Source organism: Zonotrichia albicollis, chromosome 9 (genome assembly GCF_047830755.1).
Source record: "Zonotrichia albicollis isolate bZonAlb1 chromosome 9, bZonAlb1.hap1, whole genome shotgun sequence".
Taxonomy (NCBI): domain Eukaryota; kingdom Metazoa; phylum Chordata; class Aves; order Passeriformes; family Passerellidae; genus Zonotrichia; species Zonotrichia albicollis.
In genome coordinates, this window is record NC_133827.1 from 41,071,905 (window position 1) to 41,091,837 (window position 19,933).

The 19,933-nt window shown below is 51.6% G+C and overlaps 2 protein-coding genes across 2 annotated transcripts in view; one reads left to right on the forward strand and one right to left on the reverse strand.

Moving 5' to 3' along the window:
- The window catches only part of RSRC1 (arginine and serine rich coiled-coil 1), a 106,253-nt gene extending 93,917 nt beyond the window's left edge, over nucleotides 1–12,336 (reverse strand). Inside the window, exons 1-3 of the mRNA XM_074547538.1 lie at nucleotides 12,268–12,336; nucleotides 11,180–11,373; nucleotides 7,640–7,759 (exon numbers count right to left, since the gene is read on the reverse strand). Coding sequence (XP_074403639.1) covers nucleotides 7,640–7,759; nucleotides 11,180–11,367 — 308 coding nt within the window. The 5' untranslated portion in view covers nucleotides 11,368–11,373; nucleotides 12,268–12,336. The remainder of the gene's footprint in view (nucleotides 1–7,639; nucleotides 7,760–11,179; nucleotides 11,374–12,267) is intronic.
- A 1,105-nt stretch (nucleotides 12,337–13,441) lies between these two features.
- Nucleotides 13,442–19,012, forward strand: SHOX2 (SHOX homeobox 2). The gene is made up of 5 exons (XM_074547539.1): nucleotides 13,442–14,369; nucleotides 15,364–15,572; nucleotides 17,844–17,901; nucleotides 17,994–18,082; nucleotides 18,166–19,012. Exons 1-5 carry the CDS (start codon nucleotides 14,099–14,101, stop codon nucleotides 18,415–18,417), a joined length of 879 nt encoding a protein of 292 aa, XP_074403640.1. The 5' UTR covers nucleotides 13,442–14,098; the 3' UTR covers nucleotides 18,418–19,012.
- The last annotated feature ends 921 nt before the right edge of the window (nucleotides 19,013–19,933 follow it).

Consider the following 19,933-nt stretch of genomic DNA (forward strand, 5'->3'; position numbering starts at 1 on the left):
CCAGCCCTTCCCAAAATCCCATCCCAGTCCTTCCCAAAATCCCATCCCAGCCCCTCCCAAAATCCCAGGGAACAATTCCCTCCCAAAATCCCATCCAGTCCCTTCCCAAAATCCCATCCAGTCCCTTCCCAAAATCCCATCCAGTCCCTTCCCAAAATCCCATCCAGTCCCTTCCCAAAATCCCATCCAGTCCCTTCCCAAAATCCCATCCAGTCCCTTCCAAAACCCCAGGGAACAATTCCTTCCCAAAATCCCATCCAGTCCTTCCCAAAATCCCGTCCCAGTCCTTCCCAAAATCCCAGGGAACAATTCCCTCCCAAAATCCCATCCCAGCCCTTCCCAAAAATCCCATCCAGTCCCTCCCAAAATCCCATCCAGTCCCTTCCCAAAATCCCATCCCAGTCCCTTCCCAAAATCCCATCCCAGTCCCTTCCCAAAATCCCATCCCAGTCCTTCCCAAAATCCCATCCCAGCCCTTCCCAAAATCCCAGGGAACAATTCCCTCCCAAAATCCCATCCCAGCCCCTCCCAAAATCCCAACCCAGCCCCTCCCAAAATCCCAACCCAGCCCCTCCCAAAATCCCATCCCAGCCCCTCCCAAAATCCCATCCCAGCCCTGCCCTCTGGCACTGGGAATTCATGCCCCCCTGCTCTATCACTCCACACCCAACATAACCTCTCCATATCACTTTTTTGGCAGAAATCCACTTTTTTTGCCTTCACCATTTTAACCAGATTCTGTTCCTGCTATACATTATCAGAATTAGAAAGAGTGAAAGATGGGAATAAAGGGTAAATTTTTACTACTAAATTCTATTATTTTGTGTTTTACAGTGGGGAAAAATCACTCCCAGAAATGAACCCTGGAAAGAGCAACAATGTACAGAGCAAAGAGGGTTTTGGATTACCAGGGCATCCTCAAGACATCTGCTTGTGCAGGGCTGCCTCGAGAAACTCGAGCTCTGCAGCAAAGAAAAAACAGATTCTGTTTCATGGCCAGAGCTTTGGTAGCAGAAGAAAAAGAGAATTTAAAAAAAAATTAAAATATGTAGTGGTTTAGAATGTAGACACAGACACACTGAAATCAAAAAGCAATTCCTGACTGAGGGGAGTTCCTTTTCCAAACAGAAAACTGAAGCACTAAAAAACCCCAACAACCTGCAAAGACCCCTTTTTGCAAAGGGAGCAGTGAGATATCCTGGAGCAATGATGAGCTCTGCTTTAAACACATTTTGTGTACCCAACACCTGGGCTGCACAAACCCCACTTTCCCTGCATCCAGACTCGAGCCTGAGCTCCAATGAACAGCACTTCTGCATTCAGAGCCTTTTTGAGGCTCCTTTTTCTGGTTTTATACCAATGGAAAGCATCAAAGCAGCTGTCACTCGCAGCTCTGTGCCTTCATTGATAACTGGAGGGCCCTCGGCGTTGCCTTGTGAAGTTTAATTTCCCAAAGTGGTCAATTAAGGGTGGGCAATGAGCTCAGCAGTGCTGCTGCTCCAGGATATCCTCTCTGCTCCTGCTCCACCTCTGGGCCTCTCCTGCACAGCCATGGACACAAACTGATCAATCCTCTTGAAAAAGTCACTTATTGCAACAAAAGAAAAGGATATTTTTAGAGACTGGCGCTGATACAACCTGGAATGCAACAAGATCCTAAATAAAAACTGCAGGGTTGGAGTTACTGGGGGAAAAACAAACAAGAGCTGACATTACCATCAGCAGGATCACACTCAGTAATGTCAATTCCACCCTCCTGCCCCAAGCTTTTATTTGAAGTTTCATGAAAGAAATGCTGCAATATCTTCATTAAATCTATTTGCTAATGGACCAAAGGCTTAAAACTTTCCCAGCAGTAAAAAGAGAGAACATGTAATATTTACACTGATTCCTCACATAATTGCACCTGAGTGAGTTAACTTGAGGAGCAAGGACAGGGGAAAAAAATATCCCAGGCTGCAGATCAATACTTGAAAGGAATGGTAACTCCAGTGGCCACAACCAGGCAAAAAATTAAGCAATCCTAAAAATTAATCACAAGAATAAAATTACAGAAGCATGGAATGGCTAGGAATTTCAAATCAGCTGTGCCAGTGCCCAGGGCCACAGCCACACCTCTGCTCCCACCTGCAGCACCCTCAAATTCACAGCCCAGCACCCCTAAAAACCAACCTGCTAACTCCACACCACCACAGTGGATCTTTGCCCACCACTGGAGACATTCCATTCTTTTTTTTCCTTTTTTTTTTAACCAATCCCTCCTCTACATCCTTCTGTTCCTCCATAAACTCTCCATCACAATTTTCCCTCCTCTACATCCCTCTGTTCCTCCATAAACTCTCCATCACAATTTTGCTCTTTATTTATCTGCTGTCCACTCAAAACATCCATCCCCTTTAATTTCCTCTCTCCTACCAAGCTTTCTTTTCCTTTTAGGCCAGTGCTGTTTGAGGAAATCCCTCCTCAAGTTCTCATAACGAAGCCCCTGCTCTGTAATCCGTGAAAAGCTCTCCACCAGCATGTGCTGAGCAGGACAGACAGACACAAAATTACTACAAATCGTGTCTTGATCCACCAGTTCTTATCAGCTCTGAGGCCTGATGGGCCAGGTTTTAATGTGGAAAGACTCCAGCATTTCAATCCCACACTAAGATAATTGCATGGAAAAAAGGAGATTAACTGAGACAGGTACCAGCACCACAAATACAAAAGCATTCAGTGATACAATCTTTAAAAAGTCTTACAAACTGTGCAGTACCAACCCTTCAATAAAATATATAACAGCAATTTTTTTTTAAGAAGGGATTATAAGGGAAACTCTCAAAGACCCCAAAACCCCACAATCAGTGGGGTTTTACTATCAGGTATTTATTTAATGACTCTTTTCCCACTGCATTGAGGACTCTGGGTTTAAATAGCACAAATGAGAGCTGTGCCAGGCTGAGGCCAGGTTAATAATTCCAGCTCTCACTGCTGGGATGGGGGCAGCTGCTTCTGCACCCCCAAAGCCAGAGCTGTGCCAAAGGTTTGGGGTTTGCTCCCCTGCCCTGGCTGCAATAACCTGCACATGAAATAATCACACTGCGGGAATGGCAAAGAAACAAGAGGTAAAACCTGATCCAACACCTTCAGCCACACTGCCAAGGATCAGCTCTCCAGGCAGGATTACTTCCCATATCATCTTTTTTTCTTCTTCAACGTGTACAGATCCACAAATGTGTGGATTTTTAAGTTGAAGTGCATTAAAGATATTTCAAGGCAGCAGTTTGCAGTTTAACATAATGGGAGAAGCCAAAGCCATTTGGCAGACAATAAAGCAAACTTGCATATTCACAGGCAGTGCCAGGATTGGCTGAAATCAGGGGAATAAAGGTCAACATTTTTGGTTAATTCTATTTAAAGCTCCGTGAATGAGAAGATTTGTGCAGCAAGTTCTGCTGCAGAGTATTTTCTGTGTGATTAACTGGCAGAACAATCCCAGTGGAAACCCTCCCAGTATTCCCAGGGCTCCATCCAGCCCAGAATCCTGCAGCAGAATATTCTAATAAGAACTCCCCTAATCTTCACCCAGCAATAATTTCAAGATGATATTATTATTCTCATTTCCTTGAATAATATCCATACTCCAGGGCCATTTTCCTTCTCATATTCAATATGGGGCATGCTCCTATCAAGATTCCTTTCCTCATATCCTGTCACGGTATCAATCACTGCCTGCTGTCCACTCAATCCACTTTTGATTTATCAGCCCCGTCTGCCTGGACTCCATAACTCGACCCAAACCATTTTAGCAAGACAGTGACAAATAACACCCAGGATCACATCAACCTGTTCCACTTAGTAAACTACGGAACAGGAACTGTGACATCCCTCCATAAGCATTCCCTGCTATTCCCCAGCCTGATGTATATTAATGAGGAGCTGCTATTTGAAATGCTCCTTCCACATCAGCATCTAATATGATCAAATTAGGAAATGGGATGATTTATTAAATTCTGTGCAGCTGAAATATTCTTTCCCAGCTCTGGATGCCTGGCTGCAGAGAGGGAGCTGTTGCTTCCAATTTTTCCACGGGAGGATGTGCCCGCGCTTCGCAGGCGAATTATTGGCTTTAAAAAGATTGTGAGGAGGCGAAATGTTATTAAGCAAATGCTCAGTAAAACAAACTAAATCGGTTTTAAAATTCCTAATTTAATGTAAATCTTGGTTGTTTCTGCTGAAATTCAGTTTGTGATCTTATTAAGTCGTATTTGCATTGTACTCCCTCACTGTAGGACAGCTTGGAATTTATAGCATTACTGGGAAGCTCCACTTTTCTGACTTTAAAAATGCATCTAAAACAGGATAATTATAATATGCACAAGTTTTCTTATCTTCTCAAATAAAACACAACCACTATTGGGAAGCTCCACTTTTCTGACTTTAAAAATGCATCTAAAACAGGATAATTATAATATGCACAAGTTTTCTTATCTTCTCAAATAAAACACAACCACTATTGGGAAGCTCCACTTTTCTGACTTTAAAAATGCATCTAAAACAGGATAATTATAATATGCACAAGTTTTCTTATCTTCTCAAATAAAACACAACCACTATTGGGAAGCTCCACTTTTCTGACTTTAAAAATGCATCTAAAACAGGATAATTATAATATGCACAAGTTTTCTTATCTTCTCAAATAAAACACAACCACTATTGGGAAGCTCCACTTTTTTCACCCTAAAAAACTGCATCCAAAATAAAACAGCCAACACACACAAATTTTCTTATTTTCTCCAATAAAACACAACTGTTATTAGGAAGCTCCACTTTTTTAACTCTAAAAATGCATCTAAAATAGGATAATTATAATATGCACAAGTTTTCTTACGTTCTTAAAAAAAGTACAAGCAATATTGGGAATCCTCACTTTTTCCACCCTAAAAATGCATCTGAAATAAAATAACCACAATATGCACAAGTTTTCTTCTCCAATTAAAGTACAAGAAATCAGTTTAGGTTGCAAACAACACCTATTTAAAATATCTTACACACAGCACTATAAAAATCCAACTTTTCAAAGTAAAACTTGATCTATCTCAGTGCTGGGGATCTGTAAATCACCTGCTCAAATAAAACACCTGTGTTAGAGAAGTTATTAAAAAACACATTACTTTTAACACCACCTTCAGTACCTTGAAAAACAAATTCAAAGAAGATTGTGAGGAGAAAAGATGTTACAGGGCACAGAATCTGTGCCACCTGCATGATTTATACCAAAACCAACTCCAGGCATTTAAAGAGACCACAAAAAAGACATTAACTTCCAACAGGAAGGTGATTTTCTAGAGGCAGACTCCTAATAAATAAAATAAAATGTACAAATTTGGTTTTTCTGGGTTCCTAAAGGGGATAATCCTCTGGGGGTGCAGCAGAGGGTACAAACCAGGGCTGATCTCCCCTTTCCAGGTGGGAACAGCTTTTCCTCCCTTTTTTATCCCCTGGATAACCCATTCCTCACACAGGAACACAGGGGCTGCCTGAGCTCCTCTGGAACCTTTCATTCATTATTTATTAATTATTTACAAGTGGTTTCTTCAGGATTTGCCTTGAAAAGCCATAGGAAAAGAAGTTGTGCCGCCCTGAACAAATAAAAATTGGAATTCATGAGAATTCCATGCCAGCACTAGAAACACACACATTTTCCAGGACAAACCTGCACCAGGTGGGGCAGAGATGGGGAACCCTCAGTCCTGAACCACCTTTTCCCACCATTTGTATTTTTAGGTTTATTTTTTCTATCCCTCCATCACATTCCCTCTCCCCCACAATCTCATTTCCAGCCTGAGGAATCCTGAACTCCTTGGAAAGCTGGAGAGCCCCTGGGTTGAGTGATTTTGAGGCAGAAAAGGGATTATTTGGCATCACTGACAAGCAGGGCAAGCACAGGCCTGGAGTAGCAGCTTTGTGCTAAACCAAGATTTAACTCCCCAAAATCAGATTAATGCAGAGCTGCTCAGTGCCACACTACAGCAGACTCAGAAAAAATTACAATAAAGGATAGGTTGGGTCCTGTTGGGTTTAACTTTAAGCTTTTGGGCTCCTGTGGGATCATTTGGGATGTTATTTAGCAATATTTCCCCTCTGTGGGTGTGAACAGAACCAGCATTTAAAGGAATGTGCAGCTCTACCCCTCTGGTGCTGCACACTCTGCACATGAAATGTTTGATAAACCAAATATTTAATATATAAAATACCTGATACATCAAATATCTGATACATCAACTATTTAACACCAAATATTTCCCAGCAGTAGCCAGGTTTTTCAAGTTCAGGTGCCTAATTTCTATATATTGTAACCATGATTAAAATCAAACCCCTTGGAAACATGACCACTAAACCACAGCTACTGAGAGCTGCAATTTGTATTTATTATATATTATTGTATGACCATTAAGCCCTAGCTAATGAGGTCTGTAATTTATTATATATTGTTTTATTATAATAAAAATATTTTAAATCAGTTTATCACATTTCCTAACACTGAATATGTGAAAACTCTTCCCTTTCACCTCATTCCTCTGACATTTCTGTGGGCTCAAACTGATTTTCTTAGCAAAAAAAGTGGAAATCCAGAAAAATAGCTGAACAGCTCTGATGGGGAGGATGCTCTAAGAAAGGTCAGGCAGTTTAATTTCTAAATTTATTTCTGACTCTAAATAATCAAATTTCTACTACAAAGGCACTGCAGCAATAAAGGGTCCAAGCAGCTCCTCCAGTGAACAGCTGGGAATAAGCCATGGAGAAAGGGGAATATTCACATCTTTCAACATTTACAGGCAACAGCTCTCCTGGTTTGGACATGGAAACCAAAGGTTTAACAAATTCTTAGTGCAGGCCCACAAAATCACCTGGCTGAAGATTTTAAATAGGGACCCAAACAGCTTTGATCTGCCTGATCCACTCAATAATTAATTTCAAATCAATAGAAAATGCTAATGGGAAACCTGGTAGCCAGGATAAACTTCAGTTAAACCTCTTAATTGAAAAATACACACAAACATAACCTGAGCATCTTTTAATTAAAGAAGAAAAGTAGATTTTATAATACCTTTTCCAACTTCTGGATAAGATTTAAATATTTAAATTGTGAAATATTTGTTCGTCACAAACCAATGCACGCAAATTTTCACTGCAGACACCCTTAAATATTAATAAAAGATTGCATAACTAAAGACTCATCCTTTTCTGAGAGGAACACAGGTGAGAAAACCAGTTTATTCTGAACTGCAGGGAGCCAGTGTTATGTGTGGGAATTATGGAAAGCAGGAACCAAAGGAAAAAAAAAACCAAAAACTAGACATTTCCAAATAATTGTATGACAACACAAGACCCTATTTATGGGGTGTTTTTGCTTGAATCAAATGCAAAATAAATATTTTATCTTCAAAAGTGTTCCACCAGGGTAACTGAAAAATTCACAGAGTGGGAAGCACTGTATGTATATTCCAAATGAGGAATTCCAGGGATGTGTGGTGTGAACCATCACTGCAGCCGTTATTCCCATTTACCCCAAGCCCAGGAATTCTGGCAGGATTTCCCAGGAATGTTTTTGCAGTCAAACACCACTGCTGTTTTCTCCTAGGGTCACTCTTACCTCCTGGTCCTGCTCTTTGACCTGGACCTTTGGGATCTGTAGGATTTGCCTCTGCCCCGGGAGCGGCTGCGCTTCCTCCTGGAGCCGTAGGAGGAGCTGCTGCTGGATCGGTGCCTGCGCCTGCAACAGAGCTGGGGTGAGCCTGGCACTGCTAAAAACCCCAAAACACCCCCAAGGAATCCTCAGGAAACAGAGCTGGGGTGAGCCTGCACTGCCAAAATATCCAAAACAGCAAAACAACCCCAAGGAGTCCTGAGGAAACAGAGCAGGGGTGAGCCTGGCACTGCTAAAAACCCAAAAGAGCAAAAAACCCCAAGGAATCCTCAGGAAACAGAGCTGGGTGAGCCTGGCACTGCCAGAATACCCAAAAACAGCAAAACAACCCCAAGGAATCCTCAGGAAACAGAGCAGGGGGAGCATGGCACTGCCAGAATATCCAAAACAGCAAAAAAACCCCAAGGAATCCTCAGGAAACAGAGCAGGGGGAGCCTGGCACTGCCAAACACCCCAAAAACAGCAAAAAAACCCCAAGGAGTCCTCAGGAAACAGAGCAGGGGGAGCATGGCACTGCTAAAAACCCAAAAGAGCAAAAAACCCCAAGGAGTCCTGAGGAAACAGAGCTGGGGGAGCCTGGCACTGCCAGAATATCCAAAAACAGCAAAACAACCCCAAGGAATCCTCATGAAACAGAGCTGGGGTGAGCCTGGCACTGCCAGAATACCCAAAACAGCAAAACAACCCCAAGGAATCCTCAGGAAACAGAGCAGGGGTGAGCCTGGTGCTGCCAGAATACCCAAAAACAGCAAAACAACCCCAAGGAGTCCTGAGGAAACAGAGCTGGGGTGAGCCTGGCACTGCTAAAAACCCCAAAACAGCAAAACAACCCCAAGGAGTCCTGAGGAAACAGAGCTGGGGTGAGCCTGGCACTGCTAAAAACCCCAAAACAGCAAAACAACCCCAAGAAGTCCTGAGGAAACAGAGCAGGGTGAGCATGGCACTGCCAAAATACCCAAAACAGCAAAACAACCCCAAGGAGTCCTCAGGAAACAGAGCAGGGGTGAGCCTGGTGCTGCCAGAATACCCAAAAACAACCCCAAGGAATCCTCAGGAAACAGAGCTGGGGTGAGCCTGGCCCTGCCAAAATATCCAAAAACAGCAAAACAACCACAAGGAATCCTCGGGAAACAGAGCTGGGGAGAGCATGGCACTGCCAAAATACCCAAAAACAGCAAAAAAAACCCCAAGGAGTCCTGAGAAAACAGAGCAGGGGGAGCATGGCACTGCCAAAACACCCCAAAAACAGTAAAAAACCCCAAGGAATCCTCAGGAAACAGAGCTGGGGTGAGCCTGGCACTACCAAACACCCCAAAAACAGCAAAAAACCCCAAGGAGTTCTGAGGAAACAGAGCAGGGTGAGCCTGGCACTGCCAAAATACCCAAAAACAGCAAAAAACCCCAAGGAGTCCTGAGGAAACAGAGCTGGGGGAGCCTGACCCTGCCAAAATACCCAAAACAGCAAAAAACCCCAAGGATTACTCAGAACACACAACACTGCTCCCCAAGCAATTCCTGAAAAACACAGCCAGGGGTGAGGCTGGCACTGCTCCCAAAACCCCCAAAAAACGGGGAAAAACCCCCAAGGAGTCCTCAGAAAACACAGCCAGGGCTAAGCAAAGCACTGCCTCAAAAAACCCCAAAACCAGGGACAAATCCCCAAACAATTCCTGAGAAAACCCAGCCAGGGTGAGGCTGGCACTGCTCCCAAAAACCCCAAAGAACAAGGACAAATCCCCAAGGATTCCTGAGAAAACATGCACAGACTTGGGGGATTCCAGAAACCTCAAATCCCAATATTCCCCCATAACAAATAACTCACATACACAGGGACGCTGCTGCCCTAAAGAGCTGATCCTCCAAAATTCACATCCCAGGCAAAAATGAAGTTTGGGTGGGGCCCTTAACTACTCTTAGTAGTAATCAGTTAATCAGTGTTGATTTACTTCACTTGAGTTCATTTAAGGGCAGTTCCCTCCTGAGTCCAATCAGGATTCAATTGGGTCTCTTCCTTTTTCCCTCCCTTCCAGTTTTGTCTATTCCAAGAATAAATTCTTCTACACCAAAGAGAAAGGTGAAAGAAAATATATTAACCCAAAATCCAAATATTAACACTTCCTCCCCATCTCCCCAGTAATTAACTGATTAACAATTACAATATTCTCTGGTTTTGACCTTTATGTGTGATATGATATAATATAGCTTTTGAATTTTAATATATATTATAATATATTAAAATATATTATATATTAATATATATATTTTATATATATAATTTAATATATATAATATATTATATATATTATTATATTATATTATATTATATTATATTATATTATATTATATTATATTATATTATATTATATTATATTATTATGGAATTCAGGATGTGCTCAGGGATGGTCCAGCATGAGGCAAAGGGGCAGCAGAAGCTGGAATGCTGGGCAGGATACAAAAATTAATGCTGAAGAAGAGGGAATTATTGCTCCTGGAAAGGGAATGTGATGCTCCTGCTGGATGAGGAACAGGAATTCCAGAACCTTCTGCCTTTGATTCCTGGGGCTCAGGGATAAACCCACATGGACAGAGCCTGACCTGCCAGGAGCATCTGCCCTGCCCCAGGGGCAAAGGCAGGATCCCAAAGCAGAGCCCTGGATCATTCCTGGATGCAGCTGGGATGCCCTGGGATCCCTGGAATAACGGGATCCAAGGTGCCCTGGCCTGGCCCTGGGGAGGATGGAGATCCCAGCAGGAGCAGGAGAAAGGGCTGGGAATGCACCCCTGAGGTTCTTTCCCAGCCTGCAGCCACTCCATTTCCTCCTGGACACACCAGGAGAGTTCTCCAGCTGCTCCTCCCAGTGAATTCAGCAGCACAAGCCAGGCTGAGACAGCCAGGATGGAGCAGGGAGCTGCTGCAGGGCTGGGGCCAGGCTGGGACACCTGGGGGGCTCACCTGGAGAGGAGAAGGATCCAGGGAGAGCTCAGAGCCTGCAGGGGCTCCAGGAGAGCTGCAGAGGGGCTGGGGACAGGGATGGAGGGACAGCACACAGGGAATGGCTCCCATTGGGATGGATGGGAGATTGGGAATTGGGAATTCCTGGCTGGGATGGGATTCCCAGAGCAGCTGGGGCTGCCCCTGCACCCCTGGCAGTGCCCAAGGATGAGCTTGGAACACCCTGGGAGAGAGGGACATGTCCCTGCTGGCAGAAGAAAGGAAGAGCTGTTTTACCTGCTGGGGTTTCCCTGGGTTAAAGCAGAATTTCCCTCTAGACCTGCACATTCCCTGCCCTATTCCCCTGGGGAGAAGGAGGTGTGGGTATTTCTGGTCATGGTGGTGGGTCTGGGGTATTATTTTGACAAACAGAAAACAGTTTCCCATCCCTTAAGGTTCAGAACAACCCGTGCCATAAAATCCCAACACGCGGGATCCAATCCCTTCCAGCTTCCTCCTGTAACATGAGTTTCTAAAATCTCCTGCAAATGCACCTTTTCTCATAGGAGTGGGACCAGGACGGGAGATCCCGGGAGCGCGACCTGGACCTGGATTTCCGGCCCGACTTTTTGCGGCTGTAGGCGCGGCTGTCCGAGGAGCTGCTGGAGGAGGAGCGCCGCCGGTGCTTCTTCTTCCTGCGGCTCCTGCCCTCCTCCTCCGTGTCCGAGGAGCGCCGGCCCATCCCGACCTGCACGGAATGCACACATGGGACAGGGCCGCTGCCTGCCCTGGCCTGGTTTGTATTTATAATGTTAAAAAAATCAAAACACGCTGTTCCCTCTCCTCTTGTCCCTGTTCCGGGAGCACAGCCTGACCCCCCGGCTGTCCCCTCGTGTCAGGAGCTGTGCAGAGCCACAAGGGACACCCTGATCCCCCTTTTCTCCAGGCTGAGCCCCTTCCCAGCCCTGATCTGATCCCCCGATCCCCCTTTGCTCCAGGCTGAGCCCTTCCCAGCTCCCTCAGCCCCTCCAAGGGCTCCATTCCCTTCCCAGCTCCGCTCCCTTCTCTGTTCCTCCTCTTCCCAGCACAGACGGCTCCAACCCGCTCAATCCCTCCATCCAAAGCCTGGCCCATCCTCGCACCTCCGGTCACCGGGGCAGCGCCTCCTGATCCACCGGGGAGCGAGCGCCTGCAGCGGAGAAAGGCAAATTCACCGTAAGGACACGGAGAGCCCTCGGAGCACTGCCGGGAGCCGCGGGGCTCCAGGGAACAACACCCTCCGGGAGAGCGGCCCGTTCCGGACAGCGGCCCGGTCTGGGCACGGCACCCGCACCGGGGCAGCTCCCGAGCGGTCCCGACCAGGCCCGGGAGCACCGCGATCCCCCCGGAGCCGCTCCCCGTCCCCAGCAGCTCCAGGGACTCCTTCCCAAGGCCCAAGCCCTGCGCACACCGGCGATGCCCAGCACAGCCGGGACCCGCATAGGGGCTCCGCCGGGGTCGTGCCCCGCACCGCCCGCACCGGAGGCCGCTGCGCACAGCCGGCCCTGCAGCGGCCGCCGGCAGCCCTGCCGTGCCCTCGGGGGCCGGTGCGGTGTCCCTGTGTCCCTCCCTGTGCCCCCAATGCCCCCCGTGTTCCCCGTACCTGGCGGAGCCGCCGCAGCCCCGGTTCGAGCCCAGCGCCTTCCGGGGCGGTGGGCAGGCAGCGCCAATCCACCGCCGAGCGCGGCTAGGCGGCCGCAGCGAGCGCCGAGCCATCGATGCGGCGCGCTGGCGAGCGCCCACGCGGGACGGGCGGGGGTCAGGCCGGGGTCGGGCCGGGGTCGGGACCGGGTCCCGCTGCCCACGGGCGTGCAGAGCCCACGGAGCGCTGTCTGTACAGTGCTCGACATGGCGACCAACGCGGGGACCCACGGGCGCACGGCGTGACACGCCGCGGGTGACGCGCGGGAGGGGAGCGTGGGTGGTCCCGGGGTCGGGGTCCCGCTGCCCATGGGGGTGCTGAGCCCACGGAGCTCTGTCCGCACCGTGCCCGGCACGGCGACCCACAGCGTATCCCCCCCGCCCCGTGTCCCGCCCGCCCCGTGTCACAGCGGCACGGAGCGGGCTTCGTTCCGTCCCGGAGAGTTAAGGGAGGGCCGGGGGTTTATGGCACCGAGAGCCGCCCCGCGGGCGGAGGGCAGCGCTCCACGCGCGGCGTGGGCACCGAGAGCCGCCCCGCAGGACGGAGCGCGCCGGGCGCGGGTGGGCACGGACCGAGCCTGACCCACCGGGCCGGGCGGAGCCTCCGCCGGGCACCGAGCAGAAATGCAACAGAACGATCGCATCGCTCCGCTTAATTCGATTTTCCTACCGAATTTGGTTCGTTTAACGCGAGCTCCCGAGCGCGCGCTGCCCCGCCACGGGAGCGGCGGGACGCGCGTGGGAATAAACGAAATGTCAGGGCGGAGGGGCCGGTGAGGGTCACCGGGCCGGTCGGCAGCCGCGGCGGGCCCGTCACACCGAATGCCCCGGTGCCCGCTGCCCCGGGGATCGAAATCGCCGCGCGGGAGCGGCTCCCGAGCGGGCACCGGGACTCGCTGCCTGTCGCGACACGGTCGCGTGTGACCGGCTCGGAATAAACCCCGCCGCCACCCCCGGTGCCGACCCTGCCCCGGTAAATGAACGCTCCGTTATGTGCAGTCATCGCCCCAAAGGTCAATGAAAAATCGATACGCAGGCAAGAGTTAAACAATTCTGAATAATTTATTAGAATTTAGCGAAGGTGGGAAAGAGGCGAGCTCCGCCGACAAAAGTGCTCCGCGGTGGGATTTTAAAAAACAAAGGGACCCCAATATCAGCGATATCGGCGCGTTCGGCTCTATCGGGCGCTCGCTGCGCGGCCGCGGAAGGAGCGCGATGTCCCTCGCTGTCATTTGTCCCCTCGGCTTCTCGGGGCGCCCACGGCGGAACTTTTGCGGCTCCCGCGGGGCCGGGGCCGCCCCGGTTGGCCGTGCCCGGGGCTGACCCGAGGCGCGCGGGGCGGTGCGCGGAGCCTGCGCGTCCCCGCCGCCCCCCCCGCGCGTCCCGTGGCCACTCCCCCGCCGCCCCGGCCCCGCTCCGCGCTCAGCCGGGACCTCGCGCACGGTCCCGCGCCTAATTAAATTAATTAGGGCGCAGCGCGCGGCGGGCGGGCGGTGCCGTGGCCGCAGTGCCCCGCGGCGGGCGGGCGGCCGGCGAGCACGGGAGGAAGGAAGGGAGGAAGGAAGGGGTCCATTCAGAGCTCCGAGGGGAGGTAATTCGCCGGGAACAAGGGGCCGGCTTTGCAAAGTATAAATAGTGCCACTTCAATCGCGGCGTCGCTATCAGACCCCGGGAGCCCTGCACGTCGGGCGGCACGGCCCGGCCCGGCTCGGCACGGCCCGGGGCGCCGCCGCCGCCGCCTCCCCGCCCCGTGGATGCCCGCCCGGGGAGCCGGGGCAGCGCGCCCCTGAGCCATGGAGGAGCTGACGGCGTTCGTCTCCAAGTCGTTTGATCCCAAAGCCAAGGAGAAGAAGGAGCTGATCACCTACCGCGAGGTGCTGGAGAGCGGGCCCCTGCGCGGCGGCGGCGGCGGCCCGCGGGAGCCCGGCGGGGCGGCGGCACCGGAGCCGGGCCGGGAGGACACGGGCAGCCCCGCGGCGCGGCCGGCCGGGCGCTCCCCGCCGCGGGAGCCCGACGCCGCCGCCGAGAGAGCGGCCGAGGCGGCCACCCCCAAGCTCAGCGACGGTAACGGCGGCACCGCGGGCTCCCCCTTCCCCCGTTCCCGTTCCCCGTCCCCCCTTCCCCCGTCGGGGTCGGTACGCGCGGGGCGGCCGCGGTCGCGGGGGGCCGGCGGGGAGGCAGCGCCCGGCGGTGATGGGCGGCTGCCCGGGCGCTGCCGGCCGCGGGAGATGGGCGGCCGGCCTCGAAGTTTTTAGATTAAAATATTTAAACCCGGATTTAACTTGCTCCGAAGGCGATCTCGTTCCCATTCCCGTTCGGCATCCCACGGGAAGCCGCGCCGCCAACGAAAGCCCGGCCCCGCGGGCCCGTTCGTTCCCCCGCGGCTCCGCGGACTCTCGTGGGGCCGGGCCGCGCTGCCCACGCTCGCCCCGCGCCTTCGGCAGATCCGCCCGCGGCTGTTCCGCGCGGCACCGCGGGGCCGGCACCGGGGCCGCCCGCCCGCCGCTCCCGGGCGCTGCGGGAAGCGGCCGGGCCCGTGCCCGTGGCCGCGGGGACCCGCGGGTCGCTGCCGCCCTTTTGTTCGGGCCGGCGGAGCGCCCGGAGCATCCCCGGTCGGATGCCCGCAATGAGGCGATCGGTGCGGCGGGACCGGGCCGGGCGGCCCCGGGGGTCGGGGCGCGGGCCCCGCTCTCCGGCCCGGGGCGCGTCTCCGGCCGGGAATTGACCGAGAGCAGCGGATGCCGGGGGCGCGGAGGGGCCGCGGCGGCCGGCGGAGGCTCCGGGGACCTGTTGCTGCGCATCCCCCGGGGCCGCGGCGGGGCCGGAGGGGAGGGCTCGGTGCGGAGCCCGTTCCCCCGGCAGCGTTACCGGAGCCGGCGGCGGAGCCCGGCACGGCAGCGGCCTAGCGCGGCCCGGGCGCACAGGCCCCGCTCCCGGCTGCCCCGGCCCCGGGGCGCTCCCGCCCGCGTCCCCACGGCCGCCGAGAGCGGCGGGAACGGGAGCGGGGCCAGCTCCGGTGCCCCCGGCCCCGCCGCTCTGACTGCTGTGTCGTGCCCAGTGTCCCCAGAGCTGAAGGAGCGCAAGGAGGATGCGAAAGCGATGGAAGACGAAGGGCAGACGAAAATCAAGCAGAGGAGGAGCCGGACGAATTTTACCCTGGAGCAGCTGAACGAGCTGGAAAGGCTTTTCGACGAGACGCACTACCCGGACGCGTTCATGCGGGAGGAGCTGAGCCAGCGGCTGGGGCTCTCCGAGGCCAGGGTGCAGGTAGCCGGGGCCGTGCGGGTGCGTGTGCTCGGGGAGAGCCGGGGGGACGATGGGGACGAGCCCCATCCTTGTGTCAGGGCCCGGAGGCGGCTCCGCAGCTCCCCGGCTCCCAACTCCCCCCGCAAATGTGCCCGCGGCCTCGCAGGGCTTTGCGTGCCCGGCGTTTGTGTCCCCCGGTTCTGCCGCGGTTGATCCCAGCCCCGCCGCCGTTCCATCCCCGCCTCGGCAGCCGCTCCCGGGGCCGCTGCCCGGCTCATCCATGGACAGCGATTCCCGTCATGGATGTGGCGAGCATGAGCTGAATTAGACACCGCCGAGTGAAACAATGATAGAGGCGTTTTCAGCCCGTTTCGCCTCGTAGTTCCCAAATGTTGAAACGGCACGAAAACTGAGCGAGGTGCTTTGTTGGGGTTTATGGAATACAGAAAGTCTGGGATTAACCCGAGATATTTTGAGCTTTCTGTCCTCCCGGGAAGCCGCGGCTTCTCTGGGTTTAACCTGCGCTTTGCACCCTCCCAAAGTTTTTCCAAACGGGTCCCTGGGCTGCTCCCTGCGAGTTCTGTCGGGATGAGCCGAGGAGAGGAGAGGAAGGGCAGATCCCTCAAATGAGAACAAATGTAGCTGCTCCGGTGTATTTCCGTTCTGAAAATAAAAGAAGAGAAAATGATGGTCATTATTTGCTGGAACACATGGAGAAGTTTTAGGCCCCGAACATCTGCAGCTGGTGGAAAGTATCGCTGTAACAGATACTCCCCCTCAATCTTTGTGCTCGCAGGCACCATCTGCACCCGAGTATGCGCTCAGTCCTTGGGGGCTTTCCCTGCATCGTGTAAGGTTGTGAGGACAGAGGCAGAGCCGGCACGGGGAACCGAAAAACTCAAAACGAGCAGCTTTTGTCAGAGCCTGAACGGGAAAAAAAAAAAAAAAAAAGACAAAAGAAAAAGAAATAAAAAAATAAAACTCTTCATTTTCCCTCTCTTCTCCCCCTCCTTTTATTTTTTGGTTTCTTTTTTTTTTTTTTACCTTTTTTTTTTTTTCCCTGGCTGCTCGGTTTTTGGTTGCTTGGTTTTTAACTGTGTTTGTTCGTGGTTTTGAAATTTATTTTTTATTTCCGTTCACCAAACCCTAACAAAACCAAGGCAAAAAGTTGTTGGCTGTGGAAAATGGAGCAGGGAGGTGCTCGACAAAGGAGGCGGCGGCGGCGCATAATCCGCGCTCCCATGATGCCAAATCGCAGGGTGCATAATAACTTTTGGAGATTTACATAGATTAAACCCATTCCCTAGAAATCCTCCCGTAAAAAACCGCTTTTCAATAATATTTTGCCTCGTATCTGCTCTAATTTGTAAATGACGGAAGGCGCGTTTGTTTCCACGGGAGGCTGAGGGCGAGCGTAGCTCTTGGGCAGATTTTCCCTGGCTGGAGAAAATGACAGGGCGGGAGGAATTCCCGTTTATATTTGTCTCTTAAAGTAAGACCTCAAAAAATGCAATTTTTATCTTTTTTTATTCTTTTTTTCTGGCCGCGGGGAAAGGATTCCTTGGCCGATGCGGCTGCTGGGATGCGCTGCAGAGCCCTGGGTTAAAACGGGGATGTTTTAGGACCGGCTCTCCCCCTTTCCCTCCCTCCTTTCCCAAAGCCAGCAGAACTTCAGGCTGGGAATTTATTTTAACGATTCCATTTCCAATATTAAAAGTACGTTCTTGTCTAACGGGGCAGCCTCTTCGGTGCAAGCAAATTAGATTATTATGATAATGAGATAATTATTCCGCTTCTGCTCTACACTCCAGTGAACAGAGAAATTCGAAACTTCTTTGTAGCGAAGCTTTTAGGACCGCAATTCTCCTCCACCCCCCCACAAAAAAAGACGATAAAAAGTCATAAAACGCTGTTGTCGTTGAGTTTTTCTGTAAGACAGAGCTAATGAATTTATTTATTAATGAGCGCAGCTTCTCAGGCCCTTACCGCCCGTCAGCAGCGGGTATCGAGGGCGATTCCAGCCTTTTGGGAGTTGGTGCGGGAAGAGGAGCCCGGGGCTCGGGCAATCATTTCCCTGGGGGTGCGCGCTGCGTTTGCCCATTTTCGGGGGCTTTGGGCTCTTTCCCTTCTGCTCTCGGAGCGGGGGCTGCCCGGGCGGGGGGCGCACCCGCGCTCTTTGTCTGCGGGGTTCGGGCCATTTTCAATCATTTTTAATGATTATTACGGTTGTTGTTGTTGTTGCGGGGCTTTCCGGGGCTGCCCTGACGCCGTGTCCCGCTCCGTTCCCCGCAGGTTTGGTTCCAGAACCGCCGGGCCAAGTGCCGCAAGCAGGAGAACCAGCTGCACAAAGGTAGCGGGCCGGGGGCGCGCCGCGGGCACGCGCGGGGGGGGCCGGGGCCGCGCCCCGCCCGGGCCTGACCGCGCCGTGCCCCCTTTTGCCAGGGGTGCTGATCGGCGCCGCCACGCAGTTCGAGGCCTGCCGGGTGGCTCCCTACGTGAACGTGGGCGCGCTCAGGATGCCCTTCCAGCAGGCAAGTGCGCTCGGGAGCGCGGCGCGGGCGCGGCGCGGCCCCGCGGGTGACACGGGCCGCCCTCTCCGCTTTGTCCCCCGCAGGTGCAGGCGCAGCTGCAGCTGGACAGCGCCGTGGCCCACGCGCACCATCACCTGCACCCGCACCTGGCCCACGCCCCCTACATGATGTTCCCCGCGCCGCCCTTCGGGCTCCCGCTCGCCACCCTGGCCGAGTCCGCCTCCGCCGCCTCCGTGGTGGCCGCGGCCGCCGCCGCCAAGACCACCAGCAAGAACTCCAGCATCGCCGACCTGCGCCTCAAGGCCAAGAAACACGCCGCCGCCCTCGGGCTGTGACCGCAACGCCGCCGCCGCTGCTGCTGCTGCTTTATTATTATTTTTTTTTTTCCACAAAAAAAAAAAAGGGGAAAAAAAAAGAGTTAAAAAGAATAAAAGGAAAAAAGAAACGAGGGAGAGGAGAAACGGACGGGAGATATATACTTATTTAAGGAATTAGAGGACGCGCAGCTGGGAAGTTCACAGGTTTTGAAACTGACCTTTTTCTGCGAAGTTCACTTTAATACGAGAAATTTGATAAGAGAGGCGGGCCTCCTTTCACGTTGCATCAGGTACTTGAGTTTAACAACCACGTCTGGAATAGCGACAAAAAAAAAAGGAAAAAAAAAAAGGAAAATAAAAAAAGAAAGAAAGACTACGACGAACAGAAACAAAAAAGGGGAAAAAAAAAGACAATGATTTCTCTGCGAATTTCTAATGGGAAACTGTCCGGGATACTTCCTCCAGCAGCATTCCGGGTTGCATGTATTTGTATTTCATTGATGGAGTCCTTTGATTCACTTGCACTTCACCCTCATCTTTAGTAGAAAAAAAAAACGAGACAACCACAAAAGCAAACAAACAAACGTGGCTGGGTTCTTTCTCCTTTAATCTTGGAGGGAAGCAGGCAGAGAGAGGCAGATCAAGCGCTACCTCTCCCACTCTCAAATCTTTGTTGGTCGTTTGCTGTCCCACCTCTGAAATAAAAGGGAGCGGAAAGCGCCAGGAGAGCGGAGTTTGCCTCCCTTTGCCGGGTCTCTCCTGTCCTGAGGGCAAAAGTAAATGGGGGAAAAAAAAAAGGAAAAAAAAAAAAAAAGAGTATTTAATTCCCAACCACTACTTGACACCACGGCAATTTCCAATAAGAGGTACTGGGTACATGTAAAATATGTTGATACACACGAACAAAGTTTATTTTGGCTATAACTTGTGAATTGATAGTTGACTGTCAAACATTTACATTTTATCTCATAAAGGTGTATCTATTCACGTAACCTTGTGATTTTTTGGTTATTATTATTATTATTTGAGAGACGTATAGCTATTTAACCTGGGGTACCCTGCAGTCAGTGATTGTTATCCCAGATTTCGCCATCTCACCCTCATGCTTATTGCCAAGACAGAGGGAAAGCTCTTCTACGTGAACTTTGGTATGGACGGGCTTTGTATCTATTTGTTCTCCATGAAAACAAAATTATTTATATTGACCATATTTTTTCTAGTGTATTTTAAGTTATTTAAAAAAGAAAAAAGAGAAAAAAAAAAAAAAAAGAAAGCAAGATGCTGTTATCTCATTGCATTTGTTGTCAGTACAATATATTTTGTTTCACTCAGGTTTGCTTCACCTTTTTTAATCCATTCTCGACGTCACGAGTTTCAATAAGTGCCAAGTAATGAATTTAAGACACTTTGCCTATTGGTGCCGGGGGCCGGTTCGGGGCCGGTGCCAGCTCCCGGTGCCCGGCCAGCGGTGATGTTCTTTCTTTCTTTCCCGTGTTCTCCCCTCCTCTACATCTCGCACGTTCCTTCCCGCTCC

What these genes read in the sequence shown, in the direction of transcription:
- SHOX2 (XM_074547539.1), top strand. Translation starts at nt 14,099, where the DNA reads ATGGAGGAGCTGACGGCGTTCGTCTCCAAGTCGTTTGATCCCAAAGCC. An exon ending in CACCCCCAAGCTCAGCGACG is followed by an intron (nt 14,370 to 15,363) that starts GTAACGGCGGCA and finishes TGTCGTGCCCAG; the next exon opens with TGTCCCCAGAGCTGAAGGAG. An exon ending in TCTCCGAGGCCAGGGTGCAG is followed by an intron (nt 15,573 to 17,843) that starts GTAGCCGGGGCC and finishes CGTTCCCCGCAG; the next exon opens with GTTTGGTTCCAGAACCGCCG.